The following is a 17,571-nucleotide window of genomic DNA, read 5'->3' as shown; positions in this document are numbered from 1 at the left end:
TCCAATGACTCAGCATGGTACGTGGCATATTTGCCCACACAAATTAGATCTATTATGCTATTTATTAGCAGCGTAGAGGGGAGGTTCTTATTTCCGCATTAAAATCCCTAGACTCTAGCCTACGCGGAAATAAAAGCAAGCTGTCACTCAAAAGCATGGCTTTAATCTATAATCAACTAAAACAGGGATTAGTTTGGGAGATGAAACAGTGTCATGTGTACATCTAAACCTCAATCATGGCCTCTTTTGATATCCCTTTTTTCAATCCCTGTAACATCCTATCTAGCTTGACGACAACAATACCAGACTATTCTACGGGGCTATTCCAAAAGACATACAAGTTAATGCATGCAAAGAGATCCAGACATGCTTCAACGTGCACTAAGTGCCTCTCAATGACTCAGATGAGGAAAAAATACAACTTTTTATCAAATAATTTTATTACTGACTATGCATGAATATCTATCCACATGAAGAGATCACCCAGAGCTTTGGGGTTGTGTGTTTCCAATAGGCTAATGATGGCCAGCTCTATCTCTCCCTTATATCTGATGTTGTTGTCCGGATGGGAGTAAATAGAATGCATCTTAATACAGCTTAATACTCCTTGTAAAGTTAAGTTGGCTGATAGTTGTAATAGGGCTCTCTCTCAATTGTGGTACTCCGTACCCAAGAAGTTAGACTGGCACCATTTCTTTCAAGCTCCCAACAAGCAACCAAAATAATATATGGCATGAATCTTTGAAACTGCTGTTTTAATATTAGGTTTTACAATTGCTGTAGACTGCATTTTGGAGTTTTTAAAGAGTTTTAATACATGATTTAATTGGCTTTTATTTATTCATCACCCCAATGGGTCCTTGTGGGCTGAGAAGCGATGCAGAAATACTTTAAAAATATGAACAGACCCATAATCTGACCCTAAAAATAATAAGTGTCAAGTAAATTCAGAGCTCAAAACTATCACCATCCAGCTATCAAAGGGCATAGCCACAATTTTTCAAGAAGAAGAAGAAGAAGAGGAGGAGGAGAAGGAGGAGGGGGAGGAGAAAAGAAAGATCAATTCCTGACGAGTTCCCAAAATTAGAAATTGTTATTGCAGCTCTGGCAATTTATCAATTCCTAAACGTCTATTTGGAAGCATATGATAACCACCAAAATATATTATACAGAGACAATTTCACATAAAGGTACCAAGGAGAGAAACCACAAAAAGTTACACTTCTGGATAACAACTCCTAAAATTACCCTGGAGATATTCTGTAGCAATTCTGAGTATGAGACTCCAAAAACATTTCCAAGTCGAAATCCAAAGAGTAACTTTCCCAAGCTCTAGGAAAAAACCATAGGTGACTTTCGGTGTGGTGTTAATTATTAAGACAAGGATAAAAACTCTCCAAAGATTGCAATCCCCAGATATAAGTCAACCACATCTGCACTAAGAAAAAGCACTCATTTCATAACACTGAAAGTTGTGCATGGGAGAATATTTACGCAGGTGTTCAGGCATCTATCTATAATATAGATGCCTATACTGGCAACCCCTGAAGGATGGAAACAGAATCTGAATCCTGTTTGACCCACTCAAATTATTATTATATTTATATCTGCATATCATCCAACTGTCCCAATCTGGGAGGAATAGACTTAATTAATTAATTAATTAATTCCAAAATGAAATACAAAAGTAGTTTGAATGCAATAAATTCAGAAAGAAGTAGAGAAAATTTTGCCTTTCCCTACAGACTGAGGCAGGATCTAAGTAGCCAGATTATAATTCACATTGTCTGTTTTGAACTGGATTATATGAGTCTAGTCTACACTGCCATATAATCCAGTTGAAAGCGGTTAACGGCAGTATGGATGGAGTTAAGTCAAAATTAAACTATTGCAATATCTCCAGGTTTGTGTGTTCTTCCTCATTAATAACTTTTGGCAACTTGATTGCATTATGATACATGTATGGCAATTTTGATCTGTGAAATGTCAGAGGATATGTATTTAGGATTTCTATGTCAGAAGAATCATTAAAAAACCCACTAGGATGTTTTCACATGATGTTTTCTTTTCCTTGAAAAATCACCTGTAGAAGAGCCATTGGCTAACAACACCCAATTTCACATAACAAGAAAACATTTTTGCTTCAAATACTACCATTGTTGTTTTTTGACAGATGGTGATAAAACGTAAAGAACTCAAGATTTCAATATCTGGTGCCTTTGCATGAAGGAAGGCTCACCACTAATAAATCCAGCATGTTTTGCTAAAGTCTTTTACCAACAGCAACCAATGTCAACAAAAGCCACTATGATGAGTGTTATCCTACCCAAAGCCAAAGACAAGCAACACAAGCAAGAGCTTTGGCGTGTTTGCAATACGAGAGGATTTGAAGCATCACTGTGCCATAAGTCTCTGAAAGATAGACAACAGCAAACCACAGAAATGCCTGCTATGCCAATCGGTAAAAAACTGTGCCGGTTAAGAGAAAAATTCAAATGTTTGCAGATGCCCAGGCTATTCCCTCCACTTTGTTAAGGTGTTTGGCACATTTAGCCCAGTTCTTCATCAAGTCTCTGCCTGACCCATAGATATGCTCTGTCCCTTATTTTGAGCACTAATTAATGGATTTGATTACAGACAGTACAAGTTACAAACAAGATAGGATCTGTATGTAAAGGTAAAGGTTTTCCCCTGACATTAAGTCTAGTCGTGTCCGACTCTGGGGGTTGGAGCTCATCTCCATTTCTAAGCTGAAGAGCCAGTGTTGTCCATAGACACCTCCAAGGTCATGAGGCCAGCATGACTGCATGGGGCGGTTACCTTCCCACCAGAGTAGTACCTACTGATCTACTCACATTTCCATGTTTTAAAACAGCTAGGTTGGCAGAAACTGGGGCTAACAGTAGGAGCTCACCCCGTTCCCCAGATTTGAACCGCCGACCTTTCGGTCAGCAAGTTCAGTATCTCAATGGTTTAACCCGCTGCGCCACGGGGGGGGGAGTTCTGTAGGGTTGTTCTTAAGTTGAATATGTATGTGAGTTGGAACAGGTACATTTTTTAAATGTAACTCCAGCTATCTATCTATATATCTATCTATCTATCGGCTTTGGGTTGCATAGGGAAGAGTTAACACCCCATGATATTTGTTTTACTGTCTATGCCTCTGTTCAGAAAATTTCCCCTCACTCTGTCCCTGTGATAATTTAATTTTGAACAATTTGGCTTGTTGTGGAAACGAAGATTAGAGATAAAGTTCAGTAGAGACACCTTTTCCCTATGATAATTCTTTCAGGAGTGAATTTCCCTTCTGGGGGGGGGGGGGGAGATTTCTCTCCCTTCCTGTTGTCTCACCTCCATTCTTAACTATGAGTCATTTGTAAGTCCCATGTTTACAACACGGGGACGGCTTGTATTCATGTATTTTATTTTAAATGTTCTCTCTAGGGATCTCTAGGTCTTCCAGTGCAATGCTGTGTTGAGCTTCTAGTAGAAGTTGACCATGGAGTCATGCTGGAGGACTTAAAGCTCTCTAAAGAGCTATTCTCAGGTTCTTGTTTTTAAAAAATAATTCAGTTTTCACTTTCATGGGGATTCCATACCCCATGTGTATATACACTGAACAAGTCTGGGCTACAGGTCCTTCATGAAGACAAAAATCACATGCCTACATGATTTATGAGTGTGTCACTTTTATAGAGAAACATATGGCTAAGTTCATTGAAATCAATGTTTTTGTTTGGGTACTTATTAGGTCACAAATGTATTATTAGCTGCCTCCTGATTGTTAACTCTGCATGCCTTGAATGTCTAGTGTCACTTAATCCTACTCAGAAAACCTAAAAACTTCAGATTCTGGGTGCATCTACACCAAGCATGGGAAAACTTCAGCTCTCCAGATGTTTTGGACTTCAACTTCCACAATTCCTACTGGCTGGAATTTCTGTGAGTTGAAGTCCAAAAAACCTGAAGGCCCAAGTTTGCCCATGCCTGATCTACACAGTATAATTAATGGAGTTTGATACTATTTGAATAACTGTGGATTAGCGATATAGAATCCCGGGGTCTGCAGTTTGGTGAACTATCAGCATTCTTTGGTAGAGAAGGTCAAAGACTTGGAAAATTACAACTCCCAAGATACAGTAGCACTGAGACATAGCTGTTCAAATGGTGTCCATTAATCTTACAATGTAGATCAGTGGTTCTCAATCTGTGGGTCTCTAGGTGTTTTGGCCCACAGCTTTCAGAAATCCCACCCAGTTTACCAGCTGTTAGGATTTCTGGGAGTTGGAGGCCAAAACATCTTGGGACCCACAGGTTGAGAACCACTGGTGTAGATGCATCCTTGGAGATAAAGCAGCAGCGCTACAGTCTTCATAGCCTACTGTATGGAAGCACACAATGCCACCACCATGGAAAGCCAGTTCTCTGATGGGCACATCTTTCACACAGAAACAAAGACAGATGGACCTAACAATCTCATGGCTCTCCCCTCTGCTCAGTCTCTGTGTTTGCTTCTCAGCTCAGATTCCTCCCCTCCTGGCCTTCTCCTTCATCCATCTGGACCAATCTTTGTTCCAACATTCCCAATGTCACCTCCTTCCCTTCGCTTGCTTGTCTGCTTCTTTCTTTCCATGGCATTTCTGCCCAATCCTTCCAAACCCCTCTTGCCCATCCCATCATCGCCCCAAAGGACTTTCTCATGTCATTGTTGTGGTGCCTCAGAGGACTTTTTCCATCCCCTTTGAGGCACCACAATGCAAACTGCAGCAATATCCAAAGAGCTGCTATGTCCTTATGCCACATCTAAGAATACCATTTTTCTTTCTTTTTTTCCAACATAAATTAGTACCGCTTAGGCCACAGAACACAGACAATGCCGTGCAGTTATCCGCACTGTATGCTTCAATCCATGACCTAAATCCTTTTTTTGAGGCACTTATGTGAAAGATGGTGGGCACAGCCATTTCCTCTTCGCGTCCCGCTTTTCCACAGCTGCAACCCGGAGCAGCGTACACACACGTCACTTTGCATTTTTCAGAAAGGAGATTAAAATAGCAAGGAGTTGCAACCCCCTGTAATTATGACTGACGTACACAAATCGCTTCTCACGTGCCCAAAAACAATTGCAAGAGACGAATGCATCACACACACTATGCGTTTTCTCAGCCAGCATTTCTTAACATTTCCCATGTCACTCCAAAAAGGGGGCTAAATCCATCCAACAAGATGAAGAAGCGGATTTGAGAAGGCAAGAAAAAGCCACACATAAAGGGAAAGGGAGGGACACTCCCCCAAATAAATAAAGAACACAGCAAAAGCTCCCATCTACATATGTATAAAAAAGACTGCAAAATAGAGACCGGAAAGCCTTGAACTGCTGTGATCTTTATTTAGATGCAGATCAGGGGGAAATTTTGTTCAGGATCTACGGTCCCGTTCTCCAAAATACCCAACTTGTAAGTAGCCGCTCACCTGCAGCGAGTAAATAACTACCCCCAGGCAACAAGGGAGGCAGAGCCTTTGTAGATTGGAAGTGAATTGCATTCCTCCCGTCAAGCTGTCAACATGCCACACGATGTGACAAGCAAATGTGAGTAAATAAATTGTGGACTTATTCACGAAGCTGCAAGACATGTCTCTGCATTCAGCTCTCATAACAGTACATTTCAATAAATATATTATTTTTCATTTTCACACCAAGGCACTGCTCAGATGGCAAATGATGCCACTCGCTTGTTATTTACAACAATCAAGCCTCAATGGCAGGTTTTTGGCTGTTTTGAGTTTTTTTCCAAACCATTGATGCAAATTTTTTTTTGCTGTTCTTGTAAGCAAATATTCACACTTTAGGAAAAGAGAGTATATTCCACAGATGTCAACCAGATCTGCCGGCTGGCAAGAGCAGCGAGATTTCGAGGGAGGGAGAAAATGTGTCATAAGCCACACACACATTTGCATTCTGTTAAACTAAAATTAAAAAATGGACACATCTGCTCACCACGTGTGTTGGTCGCCATGTCAGCCACTTTCTGAAAGGCATCCAAGAAGGCAGCTGCTGCTACTACCGTCGTCCTAAAATACAGTCAGATAGCCCAGTGTTAGAAACAGCTTGTCATAGTCTATTTTCATCACTTACACACGCAAAAAAAGAGAAAAAAAGAAAGAAACTTATATTAAGGCTGGAGAAAGAAGTGAGTGGGAGATTTAACAGTAACGACAAAAATAAATCCTACTGTAGGTCTTCTCAACCACAGTTATCCTCTCATATGCTTATCTATCTCTCTTGGTTTGAAAAAAAAATATTTCCTAATATCCTAGAAAAGATTAAGCATAACATTCTTCTGCAACATTGCTAACACTAATAATGTGGTTCACTGCAAACTAAAAGAATCATTTTCCAAGACTGGGACTCTGGAGTACAACTCCCATTACCCAAATTGTTAACAGGACAACACAGAGTGCATCTACACTGCAGAATGAATGCATTTTGATCCCATTTTAACCTCTGTGATTCAGTGCTAGAGGATCCTGGGAGGTTGTTATTTGGTAAGACAATCTCACTATTTCGCTGAGAAGGCTAAAGACCTTGTAAAACCACAACTCCCATGATTCCACAGCATTGTGCCACAGCAATTCAAGTGGTATCAAACTGCATTACTTCTACTGTGTAGACGCACCCAGAGAGTATAGTCTAATAATGTCTGTGGATCTCACAATGGGAAGGACTGTATCAGAGAATGGAGGCAGAGAATATTTTAAAATAAAAAGGTAAAGGTTTCCCTTTGTCCTTAAGTCTAGTTGTGTCCGACTCTGGGGGTTGGCGCTCATCTCCATTTCTAAGCCAAAAAGCCGGTGTTGTCCATAGACATCTCCAAGGTCATGTGGCTGGCATGACTGCATGGAGTGCCATTACCTTCCCACCAGAGTGGTACTTATTGACCTATTCACATTTGCATTTTTTCAAGCTGCTAGGTTGGTAGAAGCTGGGGCTTACAGTGGGAGCTCACCCCGCTTCCTGGATTCAAATCACCGACCTTTCAGTCAGCAAGTCCAGCAGCTCAACTGTTTAACCCACTGCGTCATCGGGGGTGCTTTTAAAGTATTTTATCATATATAGCAAAAACTATAAGAAGTACTGGGGTCCCTTTACATATTATTCCTTTTCAAACAAATTTAGAATAACACATAATATTTTGCAGTGTGGATATAAAACATATGTGAATCATACTTTGGCCAAGTGTAGCTCTGATGACAAACCCCAATACACTATTGTCTAATGTGTTAATCAGCTCCAGGTACAGAAGGGGAGGAAAAGAAGAAGAAAGTTAAAACAAGTCAGGTTACAAACTTAAACAACTACTGAACCTAAGGGGCATTTTTACATCCAAACCATTCTAACAGAGTTTAAATATGTGTTTTTCGTATACAATGGGCCCTCTAATCCATGGATTCTGTATTTATGGATTCAAACATTTACAACTTGAATGTATTATTTTAGAATTCCAAAAAGTCAGTCTTGATTTTGTCGTTTTATACAAGGGATCATGTTTTACCACACCACAGTGTATAATGGGACTTGAGTTTTTGCTTATTCCTATGGTGCTGGCAGAGTCTTCTTGGTGGTTGTTCCCAAACTTTCTAGAATAATAGATTGGCATCCTCCTTGCTAGCTTTCTGTGGGCAAGTGAAGGCTTTTAATTTTTGGCAGGACTGACTGCTCAGCAGAAAAGTGCATTTCATGTTTATATTTTCTTTTCTGTTTTAATAGTTTGCTTTTAACAATATTTAATTTTATTGATTTCTAACTTTTGTATGATGTGATTTTTAAAGCTGTCTCTAATGTACCTTTTGTAAGCCATCTTGACCTCCTGACTGGGGAAAAACCAGGGTATAAATAAATACATATAATAATGCAAATAATTTTTCACATATGCCAGTGCGCCAATACTGACTGACATAGCAAGCTCACAAAATATATAAATGCCCATCAATCTCACTAAAATATTTATTATTAATTTATCTATTTAAAGCATTTTATCTGAACATATATCCAAGGACTTCAGGACTACTGGTACAATTCTATGGTCTACTTCTGCTGGAAGTGTTGGAGAACATAGAAATTCCTGATGAGGACTTCTGTCTAGCAACCTCTAGGTCCTCCAGCATGAAGGGAAGAAGCTGACCCTTGAGTCACACTAGAAGACCATGACATTTCTAGAGAGAACATTTTCAATCAAATCTGCCAAAATCAAAACCGCAAATGTAGAGGGAGGACTCTAGAAGCATTACATCAAGAAGTCCAATCTACCGACTGTCTCAAGAGGGACAATACAGCATGAGATACATCACAAAAATCTACTGATCCTGTGGCATGGTGCTTGGATGAAATTTTTGACAAGGAAATGAAAATCAAACAAGTTTTCAACACAGATCAGCAAGAGAGACATCTCCGTTTGCAACCGATAGCCCTTTCTTCCCTTTCCTGCGTGGAACTAGTAACAGCAGCCAGTCCCCAGATTCTTACTCCCAGGAGACAGTAGATCCGGACTTCCTAAATATAGCGGGTACTTCATGAATAAGTAGGTCTTAAGGACCTTGTTCACCTTAAAAATTCATTCTGAAGTGTTTCCTTCTCTGCTGTAATTAACTGCATATTCAGATTTAAAATTTAAGGAATCTGGGACATGACTTTGGGGATAAACTACAACAAGAGCACGCAGCAGGAGGAGGGAAATAAATCAACATGGCCCCAAACCCAAGCATTCACTGAGATAGGATTAAATCGTGCCTCTGAAAGCATCTGATAAGCACCTTAGATTCTTGCAGAGGAGGAATATTTTAAATAAGACACAGTACTGATTGAGTATCCCTTATCTGAAATGCCTGGTTGGATTTCAAATGTTTTTTGGATTTAAAATACCTGTGTTTGCACATATATCTAAATAATAAGATATTATGGAGGTGGGGCCCAAATCTAAATATCAAAATTCTTTTTGTTTTATGTACACTTTGTAGACATATCCTGAAGGTAATTTTATGCAATTTTTAAATAATTTTTTGTGCACGAATTTTAATTTTTGGGCATTGAATCATCAGAAAACAAAGGTGTCACCATCTCTGCTACCCATTGGGACAAATGCAGAGACTGGGCTTAAGAGGATGCAAAACATTCAAGGGGGCTACATGGTCCTGTTCTATTTCAACCAAGATATCCTGGTTGTATCCTTCTAAACTTGAGCCCTGCATGCAGCTCTAAATGTTTTTATTTATTAAATAAAGAAATAATAAATTAACAAAGCTAACAAAAAAAACCTCCATTCCAGAAGGCATCGCCATCACCGGTAAACACATGTTAACATTCATCAGCATTAACTTTTCTTCCCTTTCCCAGCATTGAAGTGATGATTCTCCACCATCAGCTTCACTGGACCGAATGCCACATTGTTTGAATGCACGATCATGATCTCTAAAATCAGCGACTTTATTCTCAGTTCAAAAACAGAAAACTGAATGTCGGTGGACAGCAGAAGAGATTTAAAGATGGAATCAAAGACATTTAAGGAACTTATCGATATGTGTTAAAGAAAATTATTATAAATTGTTTTGGAAATGGTATTTAACACCAGTAAAGATAGCAAACATCAATAAAAATGCCACAAAGAGGTTGCCAGGAGGTGGGTACATATATACATATGTGGTGGCAATGTAAATATGTAAATGAATTTTGGGGGAAAGTATTTAGTGAAATAGAAGCCATAATGGATATGAAGATGGGAAAAAGTGCAAATATTGCATTGTTGTCATTATTTAATGTCAAGAAATTGAAAAAAACAGAGAAGGATGCCATAAACAACATGTTAACGGTAGCAAGGTTGTTGATAGCAAGGAACTGGAAAGGTAAAATAAACATACAAATCGAAGAATGGTATAAAGAACTATGGATATTAGCAATAAACGATAAGTTGACATGTAGGTTAAGAGTTAGGAAAGGGGTATGGAAAGAAAATGACTTTGATGAGGTTTGGGGAAAATTTATTGAGAAAGGTTTAAAAGAAGTAGATGGGAAATTACCTCCACAAGAAGAAATGGTATTTTGGAAGGAGAATGTAAATTGAAGTGGCTCGGGGGGGGGGGGGGGCACAGAGGTGAATAAAACAACATACAAGATATATATACATATACAGATGCAATGAAATAAGTGTGAAATATAAGAGTGTTGATGGTACTGATGTATTGATGTATCTTAAGAAAACCAATAAAAAAATTTTTTAAAGATGGGCTTAAAGTTAACCTTAAAAAATGAGGAATAAACACCAAGAACTGGGAAGGTCTGCCCCATAAGCGCTCTAACTGGGTATCAGTAGTTACCAGCAGTGCTATAAATTTTGAAGAGGCACAAATAGAGGGTGAAAGGGAGAATTGTGCCAAGAGTAAGGAGCATCAAGCAAACCCTTCTGACCACCTTCCACTTGGAAATCTATGTCCTTATTGTGAAAGATCATGTGGATCCAGAATAGGTCTCTACAGTCACTTATGGACCTACCAATAAGACTCTACACTTGGAAGTCTATCATACTCAGCCAGGAGGGATTGCCTATAGATAAACCTTTGTACCCCAGCACCAGTCCTTCAGAGCGCCAGCGTGGTACAGTCAACTCTCTACATTTGCAGGTTTTACTTGTGTAGATTTGATTATCCATGGTATGTTTTTAGGTATACTAGATCCTCCAATACGACTCTACAGTCAACTTCTACAGAGGTGTGCTGGAAGACCCAAAGATTCCTAAAATAACAATTCTCTAGGCATTTGTACTCCCAGGTATTGACCACAGAGTTACAGTGGAGCATCCAGAGGTTCTAAGGAGGGGTTCTTGCAGATAAAACAATAAGGGTTTTTGTTAAATTGGTGGTTTTCCATTTTTGCAGGGGTCTTGCACCCCCAATCCCACCAAATGAAAAGGTCTGCCCATATAATAGTTTGAGCACTCCAGGTAACCAGGGTTCAAATTCTCTCTCAGCCATGGAAAGCTTGGGCAAATTAGACTCTTTCAGCTTTTGAAGAAGGCAATCTTGGAAGAAATCTTTCCAATAAGATTTCCAATAAGTGTCGTGATTCCAATGCTCTACTGTGACTTCATGAGAACTAAGGTTTGAATCTCCCCACTGAGTCATGAAAACTCACTTAGAGACCTTGAACAAGTCAAACAACTCCCTCTGAGGAAAAAAAAACTCCACAATGCTTGAAATATAGATATTAGCAGAGTCTTTCCAAGGTTTCAAATAGAGTATTTCCCTAGATTTATCTGGAAATACTTGCTGGACCCTGATGACCTTTCGTTTACGAATTAACTAGACCTGACCCTGTTTAGCTCTTCAAATCAGAAAAAAATGCTGTATGTTCAGGTTGTTGCAGTGTTGCACATGATTCTCCTTTAAAAAAACCTCTGGGATTTTCCTTCGTGTCCCTTCCTCTTTCCTTTCTCTTCCCAGAAGCCCAAATTACAAAGCCACAAGCCCTACAATTTCCTGGAACTGAAACCCAGTCTACTGGAAAGTTTCCTAGCCCCATAATTACAACCTGGTTTCTAAAGGACCCATGGCTTCCACTAGCACAGTGGTCTTTTATTTAACTTATTTGCTTACAGCATATAGGTCTGTTTGCACAAGCAAACTGATTCATTATTAGGAGCTCTGTAGCACTATTTGCTAATCCCAAATGCAATGACTGAGAATATTTCGATTCTTCTGCTTTCGTGACAAATAACTGCCACACCTCCAAGGATTAGCTCTACATGAGTCAAGGCAACCTATCAAAAAGAACATACTAAAGTCGAGGTCAAATACTCTATATATCAGTGGTTCTTAACCTTTTGGGAGAGGAAGCGATGGACTCCTTAATTGTGTTCAATATTAAAAACAGGAAGGGAAAATATGGGCAATTCACAAACTCCTTGAAGCTATAGAAACGGTAGCATTAAGATCCTTAAATGCATGGTTGCTGTTCAGAAAATGTGTGAGTTTATACATATGTCTGGAGCATGAGTTGAGAAACAAATAGAGAAAGGATGGGAGAGAAAAGGGTTGAGCTGCTTTATACTAGACCAGCGATAGGCAATTAGGTATTTGGGGCTCACTCTGGCCTTAATAATAATAATAATAATAATAATAATAATAATAATACTTTATTTTTCTATCCTGTCACCATCTCCCCGAAGGGACTCGGGGAGGCTAACATGGGGCCAAGCCCAAAACAAAAACAAAATGTAACAAATTACAACCAATATCAATAACTAAGAAACAATGATACAACAATAAAATAAAATAAGCCATTAAAACCCAACATACAGTAAAACAACATAGTGACCATACAAAGAGGTATTCAAGCAGGGTCACACACCTCATTACACCATCCCAAAAAAAAAACCAACCAACTTTTTTGGCTCCAAATGCCTCCAGATTATCTCCAAATGTCACCCTGCACATTCTTCACAAAATGCAAAAATGTGAAGAAAAATCCAAGACGATAATGTATAAACCAAGCATGGGCAAACCTTGGCCCTCCAGGAGTTTTGTACTTCAACTTTCACAATTCCTAATAGTCCAAAACACCTGGAGGATCAAAGCTTGCCTATGCCTGATATAAACCATACAGAAGAAAGTTCCATGATCACATTCATACCTAAAATGTACAGTACTTAACACATAACAATGACAGAATAAAGTAAAGACTCATAAGGAATCAAACACATCTGCAAATCCAGCTTCTATCAATACAAAAAGTGTAATCTAATAAGGGTTATTAATCCAGGCCAAACCAAGCCAAGGTTCATAAATCAGGTTAGGCCTGAGAGCAAAGCTTCTTTCACTGCTTTTCCATTAAAATGAATGTCCTTCTTTTCCACAGTTATTGATGCCCAACATTTCATAACTACAGTTGTACAACATCAACCATGGTAAATGCAAAGGATCTGCATAACCATGACCCAAATCACTGTTCATTCAACCAACACAGAACGCATTAACACAAACTATGGTTAGCACTAACAAGAGATGGAAAGATCAAAAGAGAGAAGAGAGAAGAAAAAGTCACCTTTAAGATGGTTCCTGATAAACAAACAATGGTTTGAAGGAACCAGAGGAACATATGCTACAAATCTAAGCTTAGTCATACTATGGGCATATGCAGATGACTAAAGAAAAAATACCACCAAGAGAGAGAGAGAGAGAGAGAGAGAGAGAGAAAGAAAGAAAGAAAGAAAGAAAGAAAGAAGCGAGATGAGTATGATAATAGCTTACCTAAGCTGAGACTGCAGTTTTCCTGCTTTGTTGATGAAATCTTCCCAAACTGGATAGCTTCCCTGGAAGAACAAGAAACAAACATATAGAATAATGAAATATCTTAATTTGATCAGTCTTCCAAAAAGACAACTGGGTGTGGCACACGTCAATGAGCATATTCAGTCCCACTCTTAACTATTTAAACATTTTTATACTGCTTTTCATTTAAAAAAAAGGGGGGGGGGGAAATCAAGAGCATGAAAACTGAAAAAGACAGAATTTTCAGGCTTATCCCTCTATTTCTGTTTGGCATTGGGCAAACACTGTGATAAGGTCTCTGTTAGGCAAAGGATTTGTTCTGTGTTCTTCTCAAAGTCCTTAGGAACAGAAGACCTAATCTGACCCTAAGGTACAAGTAAATGTTTCCCCTTGACATTAAGTCTAGTTGAGTCCGACTCTGGGGGGTGGTGCTCATTTCCATTTCTAAGCCGAAGAGCCGGTACTGTCCGTAGACTCTTTTGAGGTCATGGGCCAGCATGATTGCATGGAGCACCATTACCTTTTCACCAGAGCGGTACTTATTGATCTACTCACATTTACATGTTTTCGAAATACTAGGTTGGCAGAAGCTGGGGCTAATAGAAGGAGCTCACCCTGTCCTGCAGATTCAAACCACCAACCTTCCGGTCAGCAAGTTGTACAGCTCAGCAGTTTAACCCACTGCACCACCATGGCCCCATAATCTGACCCTAGTTCTGCGCAAAAAATTTTTCCAGCAATGTTGAAGTCTGAGCAGAAATTGACTGAAGTGTTTGTTAAATCAGAAATATTTGGAAAAACTGAAAAAATACTGAATTACCTTTACAATTTTGAAAGTTAATTTGTTGCTTTATGAATGTTAAAATGTCTGATACATAGTTTAGTTTGTTAATTGGGAAAATTAAAATTACAGCTTATTCAGAAAATTACAAATTACTCTGTTTTACATTTTCGTTCCAAATGGCTCCACAAGAGCCTGGTCACTGAGAAACAGCAAAACTGTATGTGGCTTCTATTTAGTTTATGAGGAACAATTTGTAAGAAGCAAGAAACAAAAGAAACCATCCGCATTTGGAAAATTATTTTGTCTTTTCTAGTCCTCCGGTGGTGTAGTGGGTTATACCACAGAGCTCCTGAACTTGCTGACTGAAAGGTTGGCTGTTTGAATCTGGGGAGCGGGATGAGCTTGGAAATGGAGAGAACCAATCCACAAAGTCGGACACAACTAGACTTAATGTCAAAGGAAAACCTTTACCTTTACTTAATCCTTCACAGGAGAGAGAGGTTTTCCTGATTTTCCCCCCAATTTTCCTATCTCTAACCCAACATTAACCTGATCTGGTCCCAACGGCACAATAATGACCAGTACAGCTAGGCGAGAAGAAATTTAGCATAATCCAAAAGTCTCATCTTCATAACTGATACAGATGGTGCATTCTGCACTAGCTGCTACAGATTGCTAACATTCACCATGAGAGTAGAAAACCCTGTTTTAACATTACACAACTGTCAAGGTTCACAAAACTCCACTTTTGCCAGGATGGAAAGGTACCTAATTCTCAACTGTCAAGAACAGTTACTCATTAACATAAAGCTTTGTATTCATGCAACTGAAGAGTGTCCAGTTCAGCAAAAAGGGCAACCCAAGGATATCTTATGCTGTACTAGAGATGGGTACATAAATACACATCTCTAGTACATAAATCTGCATTAATATGTTCCTTTTTCTATAGACAGGAGGGAAAATTAGAAACCTTCATTAAATATGAAATACATACAATATTTTTTCCTATCAAAACTGAACTAAATTTTGCTCATATAACAGCACGAAATACATATATAACTAAATGGTATATAATCAGATCTCCATATCCACGGGCTCTGTATCTGCATATTGCCGCCCTGAGTCCCCTCGGGGAAAAGAAGGGTAGAAATATCGGAAATAAATAAATAAATAAATATTGCCCCCAATACTTTCCTTGCAGTAACTGATGATGTTCCCAACCATCATCCAAAGCTTCAGAGCATTGTTTTTCAGAACAACTCCCAGAATCCCATAGCCAACATGACTACTGGTTAGGTGATTCTAAGAAATATAGTACAAAAGTCATTACCAATGATGACTTTTTGTATTATATTTCCTAGAATCACCTAACCAGTAGTCAAGTTGGCTATGGGATTGTTAATGTATACATTATGGAAAATAATAATAATAATAATAATAATAATAATAATAATAATAATAATAATAATAATGTCATGTTTACCTTCCTAAATTCCATACAAATCTAAGCCCAAAAACATCATAGCATAAGGCAATATTTAGCCAAACTGAACTCTTAAACTTCAATCTCAGGTTTCTTTCCAGGCTCAAATCTCAACATTTCAGGTTCAACCGAATTTTCTGATGCTATTTTCCCCTTAAAAGCTGGTACTATTCGAGGGCAATTTCACACCCATTTGAATATTCTCCTAACAATCCACATTTTCCAGAGGACCCCCAAGGACCTTTTAAACAGATACCATTTTGTGAAAGATCAGTCACTGATAAGAATGAACAGGTCCAGAAAGCAGATCTGTCAACTCCTGATGATTTTGGAAAACCAGATCAAGAACATGAGCTGCAACAGACTCGACTCAGAGCTTCAACCTCACCTGTTGCAGAGTAATAATCAAACAAAACAGCAATTCATTCCATCATCATCAGATTTCTTGTCTATCAGGTTCCCATTCACTGAATGAACCTTTTATCCCTCACTTATTTCTTAGCCACCTCTTCATACCCACAAACAGACACAAACATCACGATTTAAGTCACAAGCTGTTCCATTTGCCAGGTCTCTTTTTAAAATATAAATATATATTTATCTTGAGTTTTTGCAGTTTAATAAACCTTTTCCATGTTTTCATGACAGAACCAATTAGGAAATAACATTTATAACCCAGGAACAAAAATCATGTTACATAGTCTAATTGATTAGATTTACTTAATGTATTTCATCATGTATTGCAGTAAAGTTGCGAAAAACAGATAACAAAATTTCAGAATAGACAAGCCTATTTCACACTAGTTTTTATTACTCCCTTTTGCCCACAATTTTAGGCAGTGAGTTGAGCAATGATCAAATGGAGGAACGGCATCATTTGTTACGCATTAACAGTTCGTCTGTACACAATTACAGATATTCTGTCCTCAAACATTGGTTCAACCAGTAATATCCTTATGCAGCAATGCCCAAGTTGCTTGCTGTGCAAACTCCATATTGCGTTACAACACGACAAAACCTTTCACCGGGACATGTGGTGCCATGCTTGACTAGACAGGGGAGGGCTTTAAAACTACAGCCCCCAAGAAATGTTCCATAGCAAAGTTTGCAAAAGTTGTAGACTTTGAACTAAATTTCCAGCATTTCCTAGCAAGGGGCCATACTGGTTGAATAATCTTGCTTTCAGCTTCTGGTGAGAGCCATGCTGACCAAGGAACTCTCTTCTGCCAGGGACTGCATCTCAGCACCCTTAATTCTGAGCCCACATGAGGGGTACTCAAACCATGCTGCATACATGGCTATCCCAATTTCCAATTCAGAGAGTTGCCTCTCAAAGCTACAAAGGAGACAAAGGTAGCCATACCTGCTTTTTGTTGTATGTGCTGTGGATGCTTTATAAGTGGATTATCTGCCCCAGTATATAAATATAAAAACCTTAGAATAATTAAGTAAACAGTGCTATTAAAAAGAGTACTAATTTTAAACAGTCATAAACATTTAAAGTACTGTATTTTTTTTTCTTTTGTGTCAGGAGCGACTTGAGAAACTGCAAGCTGTTTCTGGTGTGAGAGAATTAGCCATCTGCAAGGACGTTGCCCAGGGGACGCCTGGATGTTTTACCATCCTGTGGGATGCTTCTCTCACGTCCCCACATAGGAAGCTGGAGCTGACAGATGGGAGCTCACCCTGCTCCCTTCGGCCAACAGTCCTACCGGCACAAGGATAGATGTAAAACAATTTTCCCACTGCAATAAAATAACTTTCTGCAGCAAACCCATTAAAACTTATTCTGCCTTCTGAGGCTGGATCTACACTGCCCTACAATCTAGCTTCAGAATGTGGATTTTTTTTTTCATGTTGGGAGCGACTTGAGAAACTGCAAGTCGCTTCTGGTGTGAGAGAATTGGCCATCTGCAAGGATGTTGCCCAGGGAATGCCCGGATGTATTGATATTTTTACCATCCTTGTGGGAGGCTTCTCTCATGTC

General features: G+C 39.0%; 1 protein-coding gene across 12 annotated transcripts in view; it reads right to left on the bottom strand.

Moving 5' to 3' along the window:
• The window catches only part of mtss1 (MTSS I-BAR domain containing 1), a 164,603-nt gene that overhangs the window by 132,652 nt on the left and 14,380 nt on the right, over positions 1-17,571 (bottom strand). For all 12 annotated transcript variants that reach the window (XM_062980034.1, XM_062980030.1, XM_062980031.1 and 9 more), the window contains exons 2-3: positions 13,297-13,358; positions 5,999-6,072 (exon numbers count right to left, since the gene is read on the bottom strand). In XM_062980034.1, coding sequence (XP_062836104.1) covers positions 5,999-6,072; positions 13,297-13,358 — 136 coding nt within the window. The remainder of the gene's footprint in view (positions 1-5,998; positions 6,073-13,296; positions 13,359-17,571) is intronic.

The sequence above is a fragment of the Anolis carolinensis genome, chromosome 4 (assembly GCF_035594765.1).
Source record: "Anolis carolinensis isolate JA03-04 chromosome 4, rAnoCar3.1.pri, whole genome shotgun sequence".
NCBI lineage: Eukaryota > Metazoa > Chordata > Lepidosauria > Squamata > Dactyloidae > Anolis > Anolis carolinensis.
Note: the sequence above shows the minus strand (reverse complement) of the source record. Positions and strands in the feature narration are given on the sequence as shown.